Source organism: Lepidochelys kempii, chromosome 1 (assembly GCF_965140285.1).
Source record: "Lepidochelys kempii isolate rLepKem1 chromosome 1, rLepKem1.hap1, whole genome shotgun sequence".
NCBI classification, from domain to species: Eukaryota; Metazoa; Chordata; order Testudines; family Cheloniidae; genus Lepidochelys; species Lepidochelys kempii.
The window spans coordinates 55,468,092-55,489,528 of NC_136380.1; the positions used below are offsets into that span (position 1 = coordinate 55,468,092).

The window sequence follows — 21,437 nt, forward strand, 5'->3', positions numbered from 1 at the left end:
GTTACAAAAAGACACAAAAACAGGAATATACGTTCCATTCAACACAGCTATTTTACCAGACATTAAAAAACGAAATCAAACGCATTTCTAGCTAGATTACTTACTTACTTTTTACAGGAGTTCTGAGCTGCATTCCTGATCTGTTCCCGGCAAAAGCATCACACAGACAGCCAGACCCTTTGTTCCCCCCCACCCCCTCCAGCTTTGAAAGTATCTTGTCTCCTCATTGGTCATTTTGGTCAGGTGCCAGCGAGGTTATCTTAGCTTCTTAACCCTTTACAGGTGATACGGTTTTTCCTCTGGCCAGGAGGGATTTTATAGCACTGTGGACTGAAAGGTGGTTACCCTTTCCTTTATATTTATGACATGCTCCCCAAATCACAGATAGGGTGAAACACTGGCTGTGATTTCTTCCTGGAGCGCAAGGAGAAAACAGAGTTAATAAGACACATGCACCTCTAAATATACTACCAAGTGTACAAAGACTAACAATATTTTCCACATCTCAAGGACGATTTTAACCTGTTGATTCTGGGAAACTTTCACGGGAGAGTGCATCAGCCACTTTGTTAGAAGCTCCTGAGATGTGTTGTATGTCAAAATCAAAATTTTGGAGAGCTAAACTCCACCGAATAAGATTTTTGTTATTTCCCATGGCGGTATGAAGCCACTGTAGCGCAGCATGGTCGGTCTGCAGGTGGAAACGGCGTCCCTAAACGTATGGGCGTAGCTTTTCCAGAGCGTAGACAATGGCGTAACATTCCTTTTCACTGATTGACCAGTGGCTTTCCCTCTCGGACAGCTTCTTGCTGAGAAACACGACAGGATGGAACTCTTGTTTCGATCCTTCCTGCATTAAGATTGCTCCCACACCACACTTGGACTCATCTGTGGTTACTAGGAATGGTTTGTCAAAGTCTGGGGCCCTTAGCACAGGGTCAGACATGAGTGTTGCTTTAACCTGGTTAAAGGTCTTCTGACTCTCTACAGTCCACTGAACTGCATTTGGCTGTTTCTTTTTGGTTAGGTCTGTCAGTGGGGTGCGATTTGGCTGTATTGCGATACAAATCGCCTGTAATATCCAGCCAAGCCTAAGAAGGATTGGACCTGTTTCTTTGACTTTGGGACAGGCCACTTTTGGATAGCATCCACGTTGGCCTGTAGGGGGTTGATAGTTCCTTGACCCACCTGGTGTCCAAGGTAAGTCACTCTGTTTAGGCCTATTTGACACTTCTTATCCTTAACAGTTAGTCCTGCCTCCCTTATGCACTCAAAGACTTTTTGTAGATGTTCCAGGTGGTCTGTCCAGAAATAAAAAAATATGGCCGCATCGTCAAGGTAAGCGACTGCACATTCTCCCAATCCCGCTAGGAGACCATCTACAAGTCTTTGGAAGGTGGCAGGTGCATTCCGCAGACTGAAAGGGAGCACATTAAATTCATACAGCCCGACATATGTGGTAAAGGCTGACCTTTCCTTGGCGGATTTATCTAGCAGTACCTGCCAGTACCCCTTGGTTAAGTCCAAGGTAGAGATGACCTGGGCTCGTCCCAGTTTCTCCAGTAGTTCATCTGTGCGTGGCATTGGATAGTTGTCTGGGTGAGTTACAACATTTAGCTTACGGTAGTCCACGCAAAAACGTATCTCCCCATCTGGTTTGGGAACTAGAACCACTGGAGATGGCCATGCACTGCCAGAGGGGCGGATTACACCCATGTGTAGCATACCATGGATCTCCCGTTCTATAGCAGTTTTAGCTTGAGGAGACACCCGATAAGGTTGGGCTTTAATTGGGTGAGCATTACCTGTGTCAATGGAGTGGTATGCCTGTTCAGTCAGTCCTGGGGTGGCTGAGAACGTCGGCGTGTAGCTAGTGCACAGCTCCTTGATCTGCTGTCACTGCATACGCCCAAGGGTCATGGAGAGGTTTGCCTCTTCCACGCTACCATCACTTTTCCTTTCGTAGTGGACACCTTCAGGCCACTCAGCGTCGTCACCTCCCTGGGCTGTAAACTGACAAACCTTTAATTCTCTGGAATAAAAGGGCTTTAGAGAATTAATATGGTACACCTTAGGCTTTCGGTTGGAGGTGGGGAATGTTATGAGGTAATTAACAGCTCCCAGGCGTTCTTGGTCCGTGAATGGCCCTTCCCACGACGCTTCCATTTTATGGGCCTGGAGCGCCTTTAAGACCATGACCTGGTCCCCGAATTTGAAGGAACGCTCTCTGGCATGTTTATCATACCAGGCTTTTTGCTCTTTTTGAGCATCCTGTAGGTTTTCTTTAGCAAGGGCTAAAGAGATTCGGAGGGTGTTTTGTAGGTTGGTTACAAAATCCAGAATGTTAGTTCCTGGAGAAAGTATAAACCCCTCCCATTGCTGCTTCACCAACTGTAATGGCCCCTTAACCTCGCAGCCATATACAAGTTCAAATGGTGAAAACCCTAATCTGGGATGTGGTACAGCTCTGTAGGCAAAGAGCAACTGCTGCAACACTAGGTCCCAATCATTGGAGTGCTCATTTACAAATTTACATATCATGGCCCCCAAAGTTCCATTAAACTTCTCCACCAGGCCATTTGTTTGATGATGGTAAGGGGGTGGCAACCAAGTGATTCACCCCATGAGCTTCCCAAAGGCTTTCCATAGTTCCTGCATCTGTGAGGATGTCGGAGGGCCAACCTACCCTGGCAAAAATGTATGTTAGTGCCTGGCACACACTTTTAGCCCTGGTGTTGCTTAGAGCTACTGCTTCTGGCCATCGGGTGGCAAAATTCATGCAAGTCAGTATGTACTGCTTTCCTCTGGGTGTTTTTTTTGGAAAAGGACCCAGAATATCCACAGCCACTCGCTGAAATGGAACCTCAATGCTGGGGAGTGGCTGGAGAGGGGCTTTGACCTGGTCTTGGGGTTTTCCCACTCTTTGGCACACCTCACAAGACCGGACATAAGTAGAAACATCCCTCCCAGTGGAACAACTTTCCCAAATGGTCTTTGGTTCTGTTCACCCCAGCATGGCCACTAGGATGATCGTGGGCTAAGCTTAATAGCTTTACCCGGTGTTTAGTTGGATCTACCAACTGTCTGTGAGGATGCCAGTCTTCCTGGTGTCCACCAGAAAGAGTTTCCTTGTATAAAATTCCTCTTTCTACAACAAACCTGGATTGATTAGAAGAGCTGAGAGGTGGTGGGTTGCTCCGTGCCACCGTCCAAGCTCTCTGGAGGCTTTCATCTGCTTCCTGTTCGGTCTGGAACTGTTCCCTTGATGCTAGAGACATCAGTTCCTCATTGGATTGTGGACCTGGGCTTGGTCCCTCTGGAAGAGATGAAGATGACGGGGCTGTTTCCATTGACTGTGAACTGTTCTCTGCTGGTGCACTATGTTGGGGTTCAGGCTCCGGCTGAGCCTCTTGTGTAGGGTTATCTGCTGCTGCCAGTGCAGGTTCGGTGGGGCCCTCTGGTTTTGGGGTTGCAAGTACTGGATTCAGTGCTGGCAATGGTTCTGGTGTTGGTTGTTCCGCTGGTTCCGGTTCTGGAACTGGCTGGTTCCGGTTCTGGGTCTCTGTGACTGGGTCCACTACTGCTGTTGCAGATGTTGACATGGGGTCCAGTTCCATCACCTCTGACCGGTTCCTGGTAGAAGTTTCCGGAACAGAGCTAGGTGTGACAGCTTGCTTAGCCTGGCTGCGGGTGACCATTCCCACCCTCTTGGCTAGCTTCACATGATTGGCCAAGTCTTCCCCCAACAGCATGGGGATGGGATAATCATCATAGACTGCAAAAGTCCATGTTCCTGACCAGCCCTAGTACTGGACCGGCAGCTAGGCTGTAGGCAAGTCAAAAGAGTTGACTTGAAGGGTTGAATCGTCACTTGGACCTCTGGGTCAATTAAATTGGAGTCCACTAAGGAAGCATGGATAGCTGACACTTGTGCTCTGATGTCCCTCCACGTGGTATCCTTCTTCCCACCCTCACTCACAGTTTCCCTCCGCTCTGAGGGTATCTGGGAGGTATCTGGGCCTGAGGACCTCTGGTGTGATTCCAGTGCAATGAACTGTAATCTGTTGGGGTTCTTGGGGCAGTTGGCCTTTACATGCCCCAGCTCGTTACATTTAAAACATCGGCCAGCTGACGGGTCACTGGGGCAAGGTGGGTTACTGGAGAACGGTGTGGCGGGACGATAAGGTGTCTGGAGGGTTCCTTGGGGGGTAGGTGAGGCCTTGGGCTGCCCCGGGTAGTTGGGTGTGGTCTGAGGTTGTCCCTTCTGGTATCCGCTCCAACTGCAACCAGTTTTTTTCTTTTCTGCCACTTCCACCCATTTGGCTCCAATCTCTCCCACCTCGATTACAGTTTTGGGCTTCCCATCTAGGATGTATCTTTCTATTTCCTCAGGAACACCCTCTAAGAACTGCTCCATTTGCATTAGGAAGGGCAAATCTTCTGGAGATTTAACACTTGCTTCTGATATCCAGGCATCCCAATGTTTCATAATGTGGTAGGCATGTCGGGTAAATGACACGTCTGGTTTCCATCTTCGGGCTCTGAACCACCGACGGGAATGCTCGGGTGTTAGCCCCATTTTGACTCTCGCCTGGGTTTTAAACAGTTCATAATTGTTCATGTGTTCCTTAGGCATTTCAGCCACCACCTCAGCTAAGGGTCGACTGAGCTGCAGCCTCAGCTCTACCATGTATTGGTCTGTAGAAATGCTGTACCCAAGGCAGGCCCTTTCGAAGTTTTCTGAGAAGGCCTCGGTATCATTGCCTGCCTTGTAGGTGGGGAACTTTCTGGGATGGGAAATGGTACCTGGAGAAGGATTGCTAGGGTTTGTTGGTATATTCTGCTGAGCCTTTACCTTCTCCATCTCCAGTGCATGCTTCCTCTCTTTTTCCTTCTCCTCCGGTTCTTTGTCCCTTGCCTCCATTTCTTTTTCCCTTGCCTCCATGGCTCTCTTGTGGGCAGCCTCTAGGGCTTTTTCTGCCTCTTTCGCTACCTCCAGTCTGGTTAACTCCAATTTGTGTTGTGCCTTGGTTTCTGTCATCTTAGCCTCTCTGTTTTTAACTATACACCCAAGAGTTAGAAAGAAAACCACAAAAAACAAACCCTGGCTTGTAAAATTTTGCTGTGCTTTAACCTGATACCTATGTTCTCTGATAGCTATTCTCAGCCTACAGAAAAATCCTTTTAAAAAAAAAAAAGACTAACACCTTTGTCTCCAGGCAAATAGACAAAAAACCCCTCTAGCTGCTCTTAGCTAAAAAAAACAAAACCCAACCTCTTCACGTCTGTGAATTTCCCTGCAGAAGGTTAACTACCCTGCCTTTAGGTAGAGAAAACTCCAGCTCAAAAAAGAAAAATCCCTTTGTTATGCCTGCTGCTCCGTCCCCCCAGGCAGAGACATAGAATTTATAGCTGCAGTCCTCTTTTACAAAACCTTTTAAAATCTTGCTGCGCTTCTGGTGTTCAAGATATTTTGCTCCATTATCTCCTCCTTTCCCCTCTGCTACAGAGTCCTTGTCTTTTTAGACTCTATGGTTGAGAAGAATGGGAGCAGCAGCAGGTCCATCCCTCCTTATATCATAGAATATCAGGGTTGGAAGGGACCTCAGGAGGTCACCTAGTCGAACCCCCTGCTCAAAGCAGGACTGATCCCCAACTAAATCATCTCCGCCAGGGCTTTGTCAAGCCTGACCTGAAAAACTTCTAAGGAAGGAGATTCCACCACCTCCCTAGGTAACGCATTCCAGTGTTTCACCACCCTCCTAGTGAAAAAGTTTTTCCTAATATCCAACCTAAATCTCCCCCACTGCAACTTGAGACCATTACTCCTTGTTCTGTCATCTGCTACCACTGAGAACAGTCTAGAGCCATCCTCTTTGGAACCCCCTTTAGGTAGTTGAAAGCAGCTATCAAATCCCCCTTCATTCTTCTCTTCCACAGACTAAACAATCCCAGTTCCCTCAGCCTCTCCTCATAACTCATGTGTTCCAGTCCCCTAAACATTTTTGTTGCCCTCCGCTGGACTCTTTCCAATTTTTCCACATCCTTCTTATAGTGTGGGGCCCAAAATTGGACACAGTACTCCAGATGAGGCCTCACCAGTGTCAAATAGAGGGGAACGATCACGTTCCCTCTGTCTGCTGGCAATGCCCCTACTTATATATCCCAAAATGCCATTGGCCTTCTTGGCAAAAAGGGCACACTGTTGACTCATATCCAGCTTCTCGTCCACTGTAACCCCTAGGTCCTTTTCTGTAGAACTGCTGCCAAGCCATTCGGTCCCTAGTCTGTAGCGGTGCATTGAATTCTTCCGTCCTAAGTGCAGGACTCTGCACTTGTGCTTGTTGAACCTCATCAGATTTCTTTTGGCCCAATCCTCCAATTTCTCTAGGTCCCTCTGTATCCTATCCCTACCTTCCAGCATATCTACCTCTCCTCCCAGTTTAGTGTCATCTGCAAACTTGCTGAGGGTGCAGTCCACACCATCCTCCAGATCATTTGATTTACTTTTGGGTTTCACCTTTATTTAGTGGATAACAAGCAAGCCCTATGGAAAGGGGCCTTAAAGGGACTAATATTTGGGGCTTTATTTTCATTCTAAAATAAAAATTCTACACAACCTTGTGCTTTGACAGATGAAACTGCCCACCATCTTACTGGCTAGTATCCTTCTGGTTTCCTTTTGCTGATGATATTTGTAGTTTGATAAGTACTTTCTTCCCCATATCCCTTATCTTCTCTTTGAGTGATTCTGTAAAGGAGTTATAATTCTTGGTATAAAGTGCTTCTATCACAAATTCAGAATGGTTTTACCACAGGATCAAGTAAGATAGTTTATGCCTATGTTCTATCAGTTTTCAGCAAGGCAAAATGTTGAGTGGGTATCCCAAAGATAGGTTCTAGGATTGGTGGTATTTAATATACTTATCAATGATGGGAAAATGAGTGAGGTGGCAAAACTTGTGGATGAAAAGATTGTTTCAGTTAGTTAAGACTAGACAAGGTTATCAGGAATTTGAAAAGAACTTAACAAAGCTAGGTGAATGGGCAGCAGGATATTGATTGAAAATCAATATTGACATGTGCAAGATAATGCACACTAGAAGGAATAGATTATGCTATTCATATATCTTACTGGGTTCCAAAATAACTGTAAACTCAGGTTAAAGACCTGGGCATCATTGTGACCAGCTGAATGAAGATCTCTGCTCAGTGTGTGGTGGTAGTAGTCCAAAAAGCAAACAAAATGTTAGTATGTGTAAACAGTGGGAGAGAAAATAATACAGAAAATATTATAATTCCAATATATAAATCATTTTGTGTTCCCTTAACTAAAATTTAACACTGTATTCTGTGTATCTCATCTCAAAAACTGATATAGCAGAAATAGAGGGGTATTGTGAGAGGCAAAGAGAATGACAAGGAATCTGGAAACACTTTCAAATGCAAGAGGACTGGGACTATTTACAGAGGAAATAAGGGGTGTTATGACAGAGGTATACAAAATAATGAATGGTTTCAGAGTGGTAGCCGTGTTAGTCTGTATCAGCAAAAAGAACGAGGAGTACTTGTGGCACCGTAGAGACTAACAAATTTATTTGGGCATAAGCTTTCGTGAGCTAAAACCCACTTCATCAGATGAATGCAATGGAAAATACAGTAGGAAGATAGATATATATATACACACACACAGAGAACATGAAAAAATGGGTGTTGCCATACCAACTATAACAAGACTAATCAATTAAGATGAGCTATTATCAGGAGAAAAAAAACTTCTGTAGTGATAATCAGGATGGCCCATTTCCAACAGTTGAGAAGAAGGTGTGAGTAACAGTAGGGGAAAAATTAGCATGGGGAAATAGTTTTTACTTTGTGTAATGATCCATCCACTCCCAGTCTTTATTCAAGCCTAATTTAATGGTGTCCAGTTTGCAAATTAATTCCAATTCTGCAGTTTCTCATTGGAGTCTGGTTTTGAATTTTTTTTGTTGGAGTATTGCGACTTTTAGGTCTGTAATTGAGTGACCAGGGAGGTTGAGGTGTTCTCTGACTGGTTTTTGAATAGGAAGCTCTACTATTCTTGAGAGTATAGTATAAAAAGTCTACTCTTTCTCATAATACTACAATAAGATAATCAATAAACTTAAATCTAAAAATGGATAAAAATATTCATATGGTTATATATGCAAATGAAATATTTTTAAGAGTTAAGGGAGTTAAAAGTGTTAAAAATGGTTAATGGGATTAAACCAGCTGCTAACTGCCTCATCTTAGGAGGAAGTCTCACTTTATTGGCAGGTTATTCCATAATTGTCCCTACGGGGTGTTTTTCACATTCCTCTGAGGCATCTGGTTCTGTTTCCTGTTGTGATAATTGGGCACAGTAATTTACCCTAATTGTGGGCTCAGCTGTATGTAAAAGTTCATAAGATGTCACAATGATCTTTAATAAATATTTATGGGAAAAGACAAGAAAGGGAGACAGACTGTATTAGTCCAAACTAAAAGGCCTACTGATATAACTCAAGAACTGTGTTAAGACCATACTTGGTAAACAAGGAAAGTGTGGACCAGAAATCAGTGAACCAAAATTGACGTGTCAGAAACTAGGCCTAGTTGGTGGACAAAATGATAAGGGGGTAGACTATATTTCTCACCATTCCCTTTGTGGGTCCTGAAAGAAAGAGTCTTTGGGAGAGAAATTGGCTATTGGAGGGAGCTTCATCATCATGGCTGCCACCCCCACCATCTCCTGGGACCCTGGGCCTTTGTCATCCTGATCCTGAGAGTATCCTGACCAAACTGGGCCAGAAAGAGGGACCCAGATGATATTACCTCTTCTATGCTCCAGCTGAATCCCAAACACCATGTGGAATGAAATGGGATCAGACTTTAACAACAACAGCAGCTCCAATCTGTCTCAGCTAACTTCTTCCTCTCTTTTCACCAGAAGGCCAGATATTACCATCTTGTTACCATGTGAGACTGTCAACAAGGGGAAGAGAGGGGGGATTTTTTTCTAAAAACTCCAGCTAAAGGATAAGGGATGTTGTTAAATGAAAGCCTTTCCTAATACTTTACATTTCAAATGCTTTAACTGGTTTTCCGCCCCCCCCCCCCCAACTTTTTTTTAAATACAAAGTTAAAATTTTTTTTAAGGGAGTGTTTGCCATGGCATTAAGAGATCTGAAGTCTCTGTATACCAAACCCTGGACCACGTTTAACACAGTTTAATGTTGGACAGTGACTAGATAATGTTAACACCTTTGGCCCATATATTCCATTTAAATTAATACAACATGCATCTCATACATGGACCACTGGTCTGATCCAGTGTAACATTTCCTGTGATTCAAATCAATTCTACATTGATTTTTAAAAATTGCAAAATTGATGACATAACTATATACTCAAAACAATTTCCATAAAATAAAGTGTTTTATTTAGTTGTAACTAATTTTCATTACCTCTGTAAAAGTTTAAAAATACAGATAATCAGCTAAACATTTATACTGGAACTTTTTGTTGATTTTAAGTTAGTGGTGAATGTCATTTTTTTTTAATTAAGAGGGATTACAGGGTTATGTTTTTAATCATCCAGTTTTTTATTATTGTGTTTCAAAACCAAAAGCGGGGGGGCGGCTTCTATTCTATTCACATCCCTACCTTTTTACCAGTTCATTGGATTGTGCTTATGTGAATGTATCAGCACACTGAAACTGTTTCTGAAAATGTTATGGTTTTCAGGGAAGATTATAGCACTAGACAGTCTGTTGAGCTTACAGTATGCCATTTGCTAAGGATTCAGTGCACATCACCTGGCATGCACACTTGAGAATACTTGTTTGTAAAAGTAAAATGTGCTTATTGTTTTATTGTTTCTAGATTGTTTAACAGTTTCCCGTATTTCTTCATTATTGCTTGAATTATGTATTTTAAAGGAACTACTGTAAGATCTTAAGTCTCTTGATTTTTATGCCTGTTTCAGAGGATATTGAATATTCATTAAGTATATAAATGAAATAAAATTAATTTATAAAGCAATTAAAAATCACTTTAAAAACTTTTTAGGAATACCAGTAAGTAATTACTAAACTTATTTTTTTGTAATCCAAATGAACCCTTTTTTAATTTAGACTATTTTTGTGTGAGAACTAGAAATGAATCTGATCTGGTTAAAATATAAGTTTGATTATAATGCTCCCTTGATAACTTAATTTGTTTGGGGTAGTCCAGAAGTCTTAAACTGTTTATCTGGAGATTTTAAATAAATTGCAGCTTAGATTCCTGGAACTGCTTTCTTTTTAAAGGTCCTCTCAGTTTTTGTTAGTTACTGTTCACATGCTGAATTCCAGATGATTAGACCATTTATTCCTGTCTATGCTCTATACATTTGACTTAGGGCTCTTTTATACCACTTGCTAATGCTGAATTGGAAATGTACTTTTGCTGTAGTGAGGGAAATAATGCAGAATGACTGTCTAGATTAAACTGAAATGTCAAGTCTCACAATATGGATGCAGTGCTGCCCGTTTTGATAGATTTACGTTCTATGTCTAGTAGTCTGTGGAGAGAACAGAATCACATTTGAGCAATTCTTGATCTTGAGTACTGATGTGCCCCCACATTATATTAGTAAGTAAAAAGTGTCATTAGTACATAGAGCTACCAAAGTGTGTTTTTTCTCAAGATACCATGAGTTCAGGATTCTCGCTCTTTGGTCCTCATGCATTCAGTATAAGTTATGATGGAAAACCCCTTGCTCTTAAGATTTTTGACCCTATGTGGCACATGTGAGCTTGTTTAAGAGCACTGCACTAGTCAGCATGCTTCCAGTGTCTCTGAGGCTCCAGTTCTGTGGTCAGCCAATAAAAGTTCCCAGCAGATTCAACCAACACAGTTTCAGTTCTTGCTGGAATCCTTTTTCTGCTTCTTTCCTGCTTCTGATTTGGCTCCTTAGGAGCTGTAATATTGTGCATCGGTAACACATGTAGATCCTCAGCTTGGTGCCTGAGGATAAGTAAATCTTGGCCTGTGGAGAGTATAGGCATTGGGAAGTTGTCTTGGTTCCCCAGACCAGGCTTGAAGCATTGACACCTAGGGCAAAGTTTGGTAGCAAGGGATCTTCTCCACAGTGCATCAGTTGTGTGGATCTTTCCATCCCCACTCAATACCAAACAATGCCTCCTAAGGACAAGAGCCTATACAGGAGCTCAGTGTCAGGGAGTCCTTCCCATGCCACCTCAGCTTTTGTATGTCAGAGCCAACAGATTGGCTGAGCAACAAGGTCTTTCCCAGTGCCTCCTGTGTTCAGTGCATCAGCACTGTCAGAATAATGTATTGCCAGGGGACCTTTCTTGAACTTCCACAGGGTTCCTATCCTGAAGAAACAGTTCAGCATCTGTCTTCTCCATGCCTTCTTGAATTCGGTGTATCAGTGCTGGTGGAGCAGTTTAGAACCCTAGTCAGAGTTATTGGCATATCATTGCCTCATTGGCTTTCTGGACTGGTGTCATTAGAGTTTGGGCACCTTTAGTAGTTTGAGCCCTCATATTGTGTGGTTTCTGGTGTTCCTTGCACATTCATTGTTAGGTGTTAAATGCCTGAAGTCCTATAACTGTGATGCTTTTGCACTATATAAACTTTGACACATTCTCCCCAATTCTACACCTGCCAGTGTGTGTTCCCTTGACCCACTGTGTTGGAAAGATTCTGTGGCACTAGTTCATACAGGCACTCCTAGCAAGGATGTTGACACTTGCAACACCCAACATATTTTGCTGACCTTTATATGAATAACTTTCACATGCCCTGAACAAAGTTGTGATTACTAGAACCAGGCACAGGCTGCTTCTGCGCAAGATCCAAGGGAGAGGAAAATTGTCCTTTCTTAACCAGAACACTCCCCTTTTTGGTTCTGATTTTATTCAAGAAAGTTCTGTTATCCCAGCCTCTGTGGGGGATTTGTAGCGCACTCATTGCAGGATTTTGTTCACTTGATAGCATCTGTTCCTCTGATTACTTTTCTTTCTGGAAACTGTGCAAGGTGTCTAAATTATTTGTCCATTATGAAGGGCTGTATAAATAGCATGATGTGCTATTGACTCACTTCCAGCACTCCAAACTTTAATAAAATGACTTAAGAATTTTATATTTTCCTCTACATTTTACAAGCCACTACAGATTTTAATTTTGCCAATTTCTGAAGCAGCCATGATGCATGTTGCTGAATACTAAATTTAATGCTAGATATGACTGAGATGTTGGTTGGTTTTCTTTATTGTCAGTAAGTGATATTGTAACGCTGCAAGTCATAGGCAAGTATATTTTGGAATTAGTTATAGATCTGTCCAGTGTCAAAATGTTGAACTCCATCTCTGCTTGACTGTGTGTGACTTTACCAGTAGCTGACTGGTACCTACTAACATGGATACATACTGCTTATTATTTCCTGTGAATATAACACAAATAGGGAATAAACTATCTGTTGTCTAGGTTGAACTCCCACCACCTGATCTTGGCCCAAGCTCTGCACTGAATCAAACACTCGCATTGCTACGTGAGGTTCTGGCGTCCCATGACTCATCTGTTGTGCCATTGGATGCTCGTCAAGCTGACTTTGTACAGGTATAGTTTGTAGAGTTCATTTGAACACAGAGAAATATGCACATAATTTGGTCTCAATATAAAAAATACTGAAGAGGCATGAATTTGGTTTGCCAGAAGTTGGGAATGGGTGACGGGGATGGATCACTTGATGATTACCTGTTCCGTTCATTCCCTCTGGGGCACCTGGCATTGGCCACTGTTGGAAGAAAGGATACCGGGCTAGATGGACCTTTGGTCTGACCCAGTATGGCCATTCTTATGGTTTTTGTCTGCAGTTGTTTATAGGCTTCCTCCCACCCTCGATTTTATACTGATAACACTGTGGCTAATAAAATCGATAATTACATTACAGCATGGAATGTCCTATGACAATATCCACATTCTATTATCCTATTGATCGTTATTTTTCTTAAATTACATATATATACTATGCACATATGTTTGGTCCTGCCCCAGTGTGGGCATATGGACTAGGTGACCTCTTGAGGCCCCTCCCACCCGTACATTTTTATGATTCTATGAACCACCAATTTTCTCTTCTAAGTTGCTCCATGTCCTGCGCGGGTAAAATCTGTTCCTTTCAGGTTCTTATATCACACCACTAATCTGGTAGCTAATCACCTGCTGGTCAAGAGCTATTTTCCACTAGATCTCAATAGGGGACCTCTCATTTCTTTTTATTTTGTTTTGGGAAATAAATAGATGATAAAGGCAAAATGGTCATTACCCCGCAAGTCTAAAGTTTCATGAAACATTTTTTTCCCTCATAGAATCATAGAATATCAGGGTTGGAAGGGACCCCAGAAGGTCATCTAGTCCAACCCCCTGCTCAAAGCAGGACCAATTCCCAGTTAAATCATCCCAGCCAGGGCTTTGTCAAGCCTGACCTTAAAAACCTCTAAGGAAGGAGATTCTACCACCTCCCTAGGTAACGCATTCCAGTGTTTCACCACCCTCTTAGTGAAAAAGTTTTTCCTAATATCCAATCTAAACCTCCCCCACTGCAACTTGAGACCATTACTCCTCGTTCTGTCATCTGCTACCATTGAGAACAGTCTAGAGCCATCCTCTTTGGAACCCCTTTAGGTAGTTGAAAGCAGCTATCAAATCCCCCCTCATTCTTCTCTTCTGCAGGCTAAACAATCCCAGCTCCCTCAGCCTCTCCTCATAACTCATGTGTTCCAGTCCCCTAATCATTTTTGTTGCCCTTCGCTGGACTCTCTCCAATTTATCCACATCCTTCTTGAAGTGTGGGGCCCAAAACTGGACACAGTACTCCAGATGAGGCCTCACCAATGTCGAATAGAGGGGAACGATCACGTCCCTCGATCTGCTCGCTATGCCCCTACTTATACATCTTGTTCATATTGCCCTTTTAGGTTCTGTCTTGTGTGCTAGATCCATTATTGCAGCTATGTACAGTATCTGCTAGTAATTTAGGCACAGCTGACATGGCAACCTTCATGGTGAATTCACTTTATATGATGAAGACTACCCTGGCTCTCTTTGAATTCACTGACAAACGTCTGGAAATGTTACAATTTCAGGTAAGTGTCAAGAATAAGTGCAGAGGTAATTACATATTGTTTTGTAGCTGGTAAGCTGTGAATAGCAGACATAACCAACATTTTCAAACTTGGGTGCCTAAAGTTAGGCTTCTAAATCCATATTTAGGCACCTAAATGAGGCATTATTTTCATAGGTGTTGAGCAGCCCCACTTCCACTGAGATCAGTGACAGCTGAAAGTACATAGCATCTTTGAAAATTACATCTCTTTTATTTAGGCACCTAAATATTGATTTTAGGAGCCACATTTCAGGCACCCAGGTTTGAAATTTTGACCTATGGTTTTTATCAGAAAGTAAACCAATATAAGTGAAAGTATTTATTATTCCAGTCACTCATTTTTTAAGACAAACGATCTGAGATAGTTAAAACAAATGGAAGTGTAAATACCAATATGCAATATCCCTAATTATCTACTCCTGGGGGAATTCTGCGCCATTGCATGCGTGCATAATTAATGTGCCATGGATACTTTTAATTTTATCGCAGAAAATAGTTTTGCTGGAAAGTTGCTGCAGTTCCGCCTTCTGCCCACTTCCAGCCCGGTAGAGAAGAGAGAGAGCCTGCAGTGCCTTCTTCACAGCACCTGCCGGACCAAGTCAGGAGACAGGGGATATGAGGAGACAGACAGCTTGGGGATGTTGGGGGGGGGTCACAGACAGAGGCTCATAAGGGCTAGTGGGGCAGAACAGACTGGGGCAGAGGCTGAATGGGAGTGGAGGCGCAGGGCCACAGGGGGGAGGAAGGGGTGCAGGGCCACAGGGGAGAAGGGGTGGCTGAGTGGGGGCACAGGGACACATGGGGACAGGGATTGCAAAGTCGCATGGAGTTGAGGGGAGGAGGCTGGCTGAGGGGGTGCAGGGACACATGGGGATGCGGGGGAGGTGCAGGACCACATGGGAGAAGGGAGTTGCTGAGTGGGGGCACAGACACATGGGGACAGGTGGAGGAGGCAGGCTGAGGGGGTGCAGGAACACAAGGGGAAAGGGGTGCATGGAGAAGGAAGGTGACTGAGTGGGGGCACAAGACACATGGGACAGGGAGGGGATGGAGGGAGGGGTGTCTGAGTGGGAGTGGAGAGACTCGTGAACAGGGGGTGCAAGAACGTGTGGTGCAGGGACACATGGGGACAGGGACATATGTGGCTGACTGAATGGGAGAGGCTAGGGATCAGCCAGGGTCTGCATGGAGGAAGCACCCTAACAATCCCTGCCTGCCCCCCCCAAAAGCACCCATTCCTTACTTTTCCCACCTATACCCAATAACCCTCCCAAGTTCACACCCAGGCTCCTTCCCAGCAATTACTTCCCTCTCCCTCAGTTCCTCCATTACCCCTGACACCCCCAAGCCTTTGCAACTGCTTCTGAGGGGTGCAAGTAATATGGTTCTGTATTGTAGTTTAAATGAATTATTACTATGAGTTCTATATTAATATGCCTAGTAAGGAATCTATTTGTCAAAAAAAAATTCCTGTATCTTTTTTGTTGTCTGTATTGTTACAGACATACTTGCTGACAGGTATTTTGAAATAAATTACCAAAATAATTGAAACTTGTGTGATTATATTGTGATATTTTGACAAATAGAATATGCAGAATTTTAAAATATTGTGCACAGAATTTTATTTTTTGATGCAGAATGTTTGACTTTTTGGCATAGAATTCCCCCAGGAGTAATGATCAAAGTGTGATCATCAGTCAGTGTTTTGGTTTTTTTTTTAATCTCCTTACTCTGAAGCGTCAGGGATGACCATGGCTAGAGATTGGACAGGGAGAGCTAGGGCTCTGAGCTGGCACCAGGCATTCTCTCTTTCAGGTGCTTGGCTGGCTGGTTCTTGCTCACATGCTCAGGATTTAATTGGTCGCCATATGTATGGACAGGAAGGAGTTTTCCCCCAGGCCAGATTGGCAGTGACTTGAGGGGTTTTCATCTTCTTCTGCAGCATATGGATGTGGATCATTTGCCAGGACTATGTGGGTATATCTCACTTAATCATTTCCCTGCGGGGGAAATTGGGCACTGGTGCACCTCAGTCCCTCCTATTCTCTGTCTGTGGTATATAATAGTTTAGTCTTCTGTGGGCTGTAATACTTCGGTCTAATTTTGATTTTTGAGTTTACTGAGCAGGTGCTTGGTGGTGCTGGTGGCCTGTGATATTCAGGAGGTCAGACTAGACAATCTGGTGATCCTTTCTGGCCTTAAACTATGATTATGAGTAATCAAATTCTGTTTCCCTGAACATGGGGCTATATCCATGGTAGGATTAGATGTTACGTTTTTTCCCCTAGTGCTTGTTTTTACTTAACATGCCAAAATAATATTTTACATATTGTAATATTTTGGAGTAATAAATAATGTTAACACTAGCCACAGTTCACTAAGACATTTAAAAATATATGCTTTTTGGATTGTTAATTTTGGGACACATTTGGCACAATCCATCTTCAGATGTATAGATCAGTGGTTCCCAAATTTGTTCCACCGCTTGTGCAGGGAAAGCCCCTGGCGGGCCGGGCCAGTTTGTTTACCTGCCGCGTCCACAGGGTCGGCCAATCATGGCTCCCACTGGCTGTGGTTCGCTGCTCCAGGCCAATGGGAGGTGCTGGAAGTGGCGCGGGCTGAGGGACGTACTGGCCGCCGCTTCCAGCAGCTCCCATTGGCCTGGAGCAGCGAACCGCAGCCAGTGGGAGCCACGATTGGCCGACCCTGCGGACGCGGCAGATAAACAAACTGGCCCGGCCCGCCAGGGGCTTTCCCTGCACAAGTGGCAGAACAAGTTTGGGAACCACTGGTATAGATTCCTTATGCCCGCAACAATTTTGCACTGCATCCCATGTCCTGATTTTGTTCTTTAAAATGTTTCCCAACAGGAAGCACAATTACAGGGGGTTTCTTTGGACAAGTTTTTAATTAGTGACTCTCCTGTAATATTTCAGAGGGTTGTGGAGGTTATCTCTTGCTCCTCTTCATTATCACCGCTATGTCATTAGCAATAGAAACTGTGGCACTTGAAGCTGGCCATTTAACTAATAAAAAAATTCAGATTGTCTAAACCAAACTAATAGTGTGTTGTTTTTTTTTAAGATACTTCTGGAATCCATTTATTCTGCTATTCAAAATCTAGAGACTAAGTGGGAAACATTTGCTACTAACCCGGATTCACTTTCTGTAAACATTTCACAGTTAAAACTAAATTGGAAGGGATGTCTTGAGGTCATGCAAAAGAAGGTTACTGAATTTGAGATAGACTAGTGTAGAACAGAAACATTTATTGGGGGTATTCATCAAAAATAATTTACTGAATAGGAAAATCGAGACCTTTGAAAATTATTGAAATCACCATATTCAAATGTTAGATTTTCCTTAGAGATCAGGCTGGAAAGATATATTTTATTATATTTTAGTTTCCATAAATTCATTAGAAAATGATGATCCTTCTCTGGAGATATCAAAGATTTGTAAGATACCTAATAAAGGTTCTGTATCTGCTATATCTATTAAATTAAATTGGACTCTTTGTGCTGTAACAGAAGTTTTTTGTTTCTTATGTAGACCAGGATAGAAATAAAGCAAATGGAGGATTATGTATTTTAAAAAAAAAGTATATTTTTTCACTTCTGTCTAAGGCCACTCAAACCTGAAGGAGAAAATTGCTGCTCCTTTGCGTTAAATTGACTGGATTTGGGTTCTTTGTTTTTATCTCCAGCAAAGTTGCAGTTGTACAAAAATTGTAAAATTATTTTATGAATATATGGCGTTTTTGATGTCTCAGAAGTAATAAGGAAGCTTTTTCTGAAGATGATAAAAGCACAGCTGACAGTTATACAGCTCTTCATTGCCTAATTTTTGAATAGGTGCTTGTAGTTAACTTTCTCTTTCTTTAAAATAAAGTAAATTATGCCTTTTGAATCCTATACTGATTGCCTAACATGGTTTAGGTTTCAGTTTTATTCTCTTCATGAAATCTTAATGGTTTCATTTTATTTTTTGTTTGATCTTGTCTTGCACTCTTCAGCATTTTCAGCAAGAATTTGATTTCTTTCATGTAGTTTCAATGAATTATATCATTCTAGTTTTGATATTTTACTATAACTTTTTGAAGTTTTAATTTTAGGTATTAGTTTTTGTCTTTTATGGCTATGGATTTTTCAGATTTGAGCATTTGGCGACAGTATTACAATGTGGGCAGACTCATGTGTCCAAGTCAAGCCCTGCTGAAGTTAATGTGGTTTCATCTGTGCACAGGTTCTTCCTTTGTGGAGCTCACTGCAGGATTGGGACCTCAGCTTTTGGCAAAACATCTTGCTTCACTGAGCTCCCTGGTAATGCAAAATAATCAAGATCCAAATTGGCTTTACAAATTAAACCTTGGTTTTCTGTAGTGCATGTGATTTGAATTCTTAGGTGCTCATTCTCCTTTTATTCTGAGTTGATTTTCTGGATGACTACTAAACTGTCACTTTGTAATTAAGAACAACTTTTATTTAATGTTTCTTTTAAGTATTTCTTCCCCTCCAAATTTCAGATTGAAGCACACTTGGATACGCTAATAAATGAACAAGCTTCCTGTGTGTTAACTAGAGCCGGTCTAAGTTGCATATACAAATCTGTGCAGCAGCACAAACCAGAGCAGGTAAGTATTTACTTTTTCAGCAGCCAATTGAGTACTTCGTTTTGCCTGAAACTGTTGAAAGTGTGATGCTATCTGTTCTCTGTGGCTATCCTAACTTCAAGACCGTCAGAACTAGCGTGACACAAATAAGATTTTACTATCCGTTGAGAACCTGCAATCTTAGCTCCTGTTCACTCATCTTTTTATGTAGCTAATTTGTTAACTACAGGTATTATTAAATTCTTTTTTCTCTTCAGCTAGATTTTTATCCTGTGTCTTTTAACTTCAGTGAACTCAGAATTCTCTGAATAGCTTCGCATGATTAAAAGTGATAAATTGAGCATGTGTTTGAAGAGAGGGTAGTTAGTGTATTGTTCTATAGAGGAGAATACCTAGAGATAGGTTTCTTGTTTCCTAAACCAGTAGAGGGATTGATTTTTGAGGGTGTGTGTGTGTGTGTGTGTGTGAATGCCCCAACATAATGGGGAAATAATGTTAAACAAGCATTTTTAAACATGGCAATCCCCATTAAGATGCTAAATTTGATTTCTTGGTCATCAGAGGCCCATTTCTATTCTAAGCCTATTTTCAAACTCTGTTCTAAATTATATTGATTCCATGAAACAATTTGTAATACAGCAGAATGGTGGAGATTGTAGTGATGATGTCTGTGGTAATGAAAAGGGAGGAGGAGGTGGTTGGGAGGACAGATGAGGAGCTCAGTTTTAGTTATTTTTAATTTAAAGAAGTGATAGGAAATGATAAATAGTCTGTTTTAGTGAATGTATTACTTACTGTTTTCCTGTACCTACAGGTGTAGTTGTTGACAGTCATAACAGGTAGTCAGACATGGTCCCTGCCCCAAAGAGTTTACAATCTAGCCTTGGATTACAATAAAATCTTAATCTAGGATTATTTTCACATTTTATCCACTTGTTTAAAATGCTGCTTTATTTGATTACCTATTTTTAGGGGCCCCTGGCAAACTTGCCTAGCTTGGATTCAGTGTCACTGAAAGCTGCAATGGTGAGCTTTTTGCAATTTCATGTTCAGCTGTGTTGTTGCTATGACTTTTAAAGGAATACTGTCCAAGTTATAAACAAAAATATTTATCAAAAAGTCTGTGTTTTGTCTTTGGAGCTTAATATCTGTATTTCTTCTATAAACATTTTTCAATCCATTCATCAGACTCTGAGGTAAAAAAACATTCTAAAAACCATGCATAATGTACTGAATTAAAGTTGTAGATGACAGAAGGAACTTCTAATAGAATTAAGACAAATTGTGCATTTGGTTTTCGTCCTGTGACCCTTTAACTATGTTTTCATCTAGCTGTAGGTCTTAACAAATCAATTATACTGTTTGGAAAAGAAAAATGAACATTTATCTTATACAGAAATTATTCAAGAATAAAATGGGTGTATTTTGATACAGATGGTAACGTGTGCTATTACAAAACTAATTCAGGGACTTCAAGAATTGACAATATTTTTCAACTGTTTCCCATAGCAATCATGTCACAAAGAAATTTTGTAATGTTGTGTTGGGTCATAACTAAGGCTGTTGATTAATCGCAGTTAACTCATGCAATTAACTAAAAAAAAATCGCAATTAATCACACTTTTAATCGGACTGTTAAACAATAGAATACCAATTGAAATTTATTTCATATTTTTGGATGTTTTTCTACATTTTCAAATAAATTGTTTAATTACAACACACAATATAAAGTATACAATATTCACTTTGCAAATATTTGTAATAAAAAATAATCATATAATGTGAAAATGATAAACAAAAGATACAGTATTTTTCAATTCACCTCATACAAGTACTGTAGTGCAATCTCTTTATCATGAAAGAGCAACTTACAAATGTAGATTATTTTTGTTACATAACTGCACACAAAAACAAAAGAATGTAAAACTTTAGAACCTACAAGTCCACTCAGTCCTGCTTCTTGTTCAGCCAATCACTCAGAAAAACAAATTTGTTTACGTTTACAGGAGGTAATACTGCCCACTTCTTATTTACAATATCACCAGAAAGCGAGAACAGGCGTTTGCATGGCATGTTTGTAGCTGGCATTGCAAGGTATTTAGTGCCACATATGCTAAACATTTGTATGCCCCTTCATGCTTCGGACACCATTCCAGGGGACATGCTTCCAAGCTGATGGTGCTCAATGAAAAAAAAGAAAAAGTAAGTGTAAATTAAATTTGTGACTGAACTGCTTGGGTGAGAATTGTATGTCTCCTGCTCTGTTTTACTCGCACTCTGCCATAATATTTCATGTTATAGTAGTCTCGGATGGTAACCCAGCACATGTTGTTCATTTTAAGAACGCTTTCACTGCATATCTGACAAAACACAAAGGAGGTACCAATGTGAGATTTCTAAAGATGGCCACAGCACTTGACCCAAGATCTAAGAATCTGAAGTGTCTTCCAAAATCTGAGAGGGAAGAGGTGTGGAACATGCTTTCAGAAGAGTTAAAAGAGCAACAGTCAGATGCGGTAACTTCAGAACCCAACCACCAAAAAAGAAAATCAACCTTATGCTGATGGCATCTGACTCTCATAATGAAAATGAACGTGCATTCGTCCATACCGCTTTGGTTCGTTATCGAGTAGAACCTGTCATCGG

General features: G+C 41.7%; 1 protein-coding gene across 3 annotated transcripts in view; it reads left to right on the top strand.

Moving 5' to 3' along the window:
* COG6 (component of oligomeric golgi complex 6) overlaps positions 1 to 21,437 on the top strand; it is a 117,646-nt gene that overhangs the window by 83,793 nt on the left and 12,416 nt on the right. For 2 of the 3 annotated variants that reach the window (XM_073342615.2, XM_073342624.2), the window contains 4 exons: positions 12,499 to 12,630; positions 13,992 to 14,159; positions 18,705 to 18,812; positions 19,764 to 19,817. In XM_073342615.2, the coding sequence (XP_073198716.1) occupies positions 12,499 to 12,630; positions 13,992 to 14,159; positions 18,705 to 18,812; positions 19,764 to 19,817 (462 nt within the window). Of the gene's footprint in view, positions 1 to 12,498; positions 12,631 to 13,991; positions 14,160 to 18,424; positions 18,502 to 18,704; positions 18,813 to 19,763; positions 19,818 to 21,437 lie in introns of those variants that run through there. The other variant, XM_073342633.2, reaches the window with a different exon arrangement.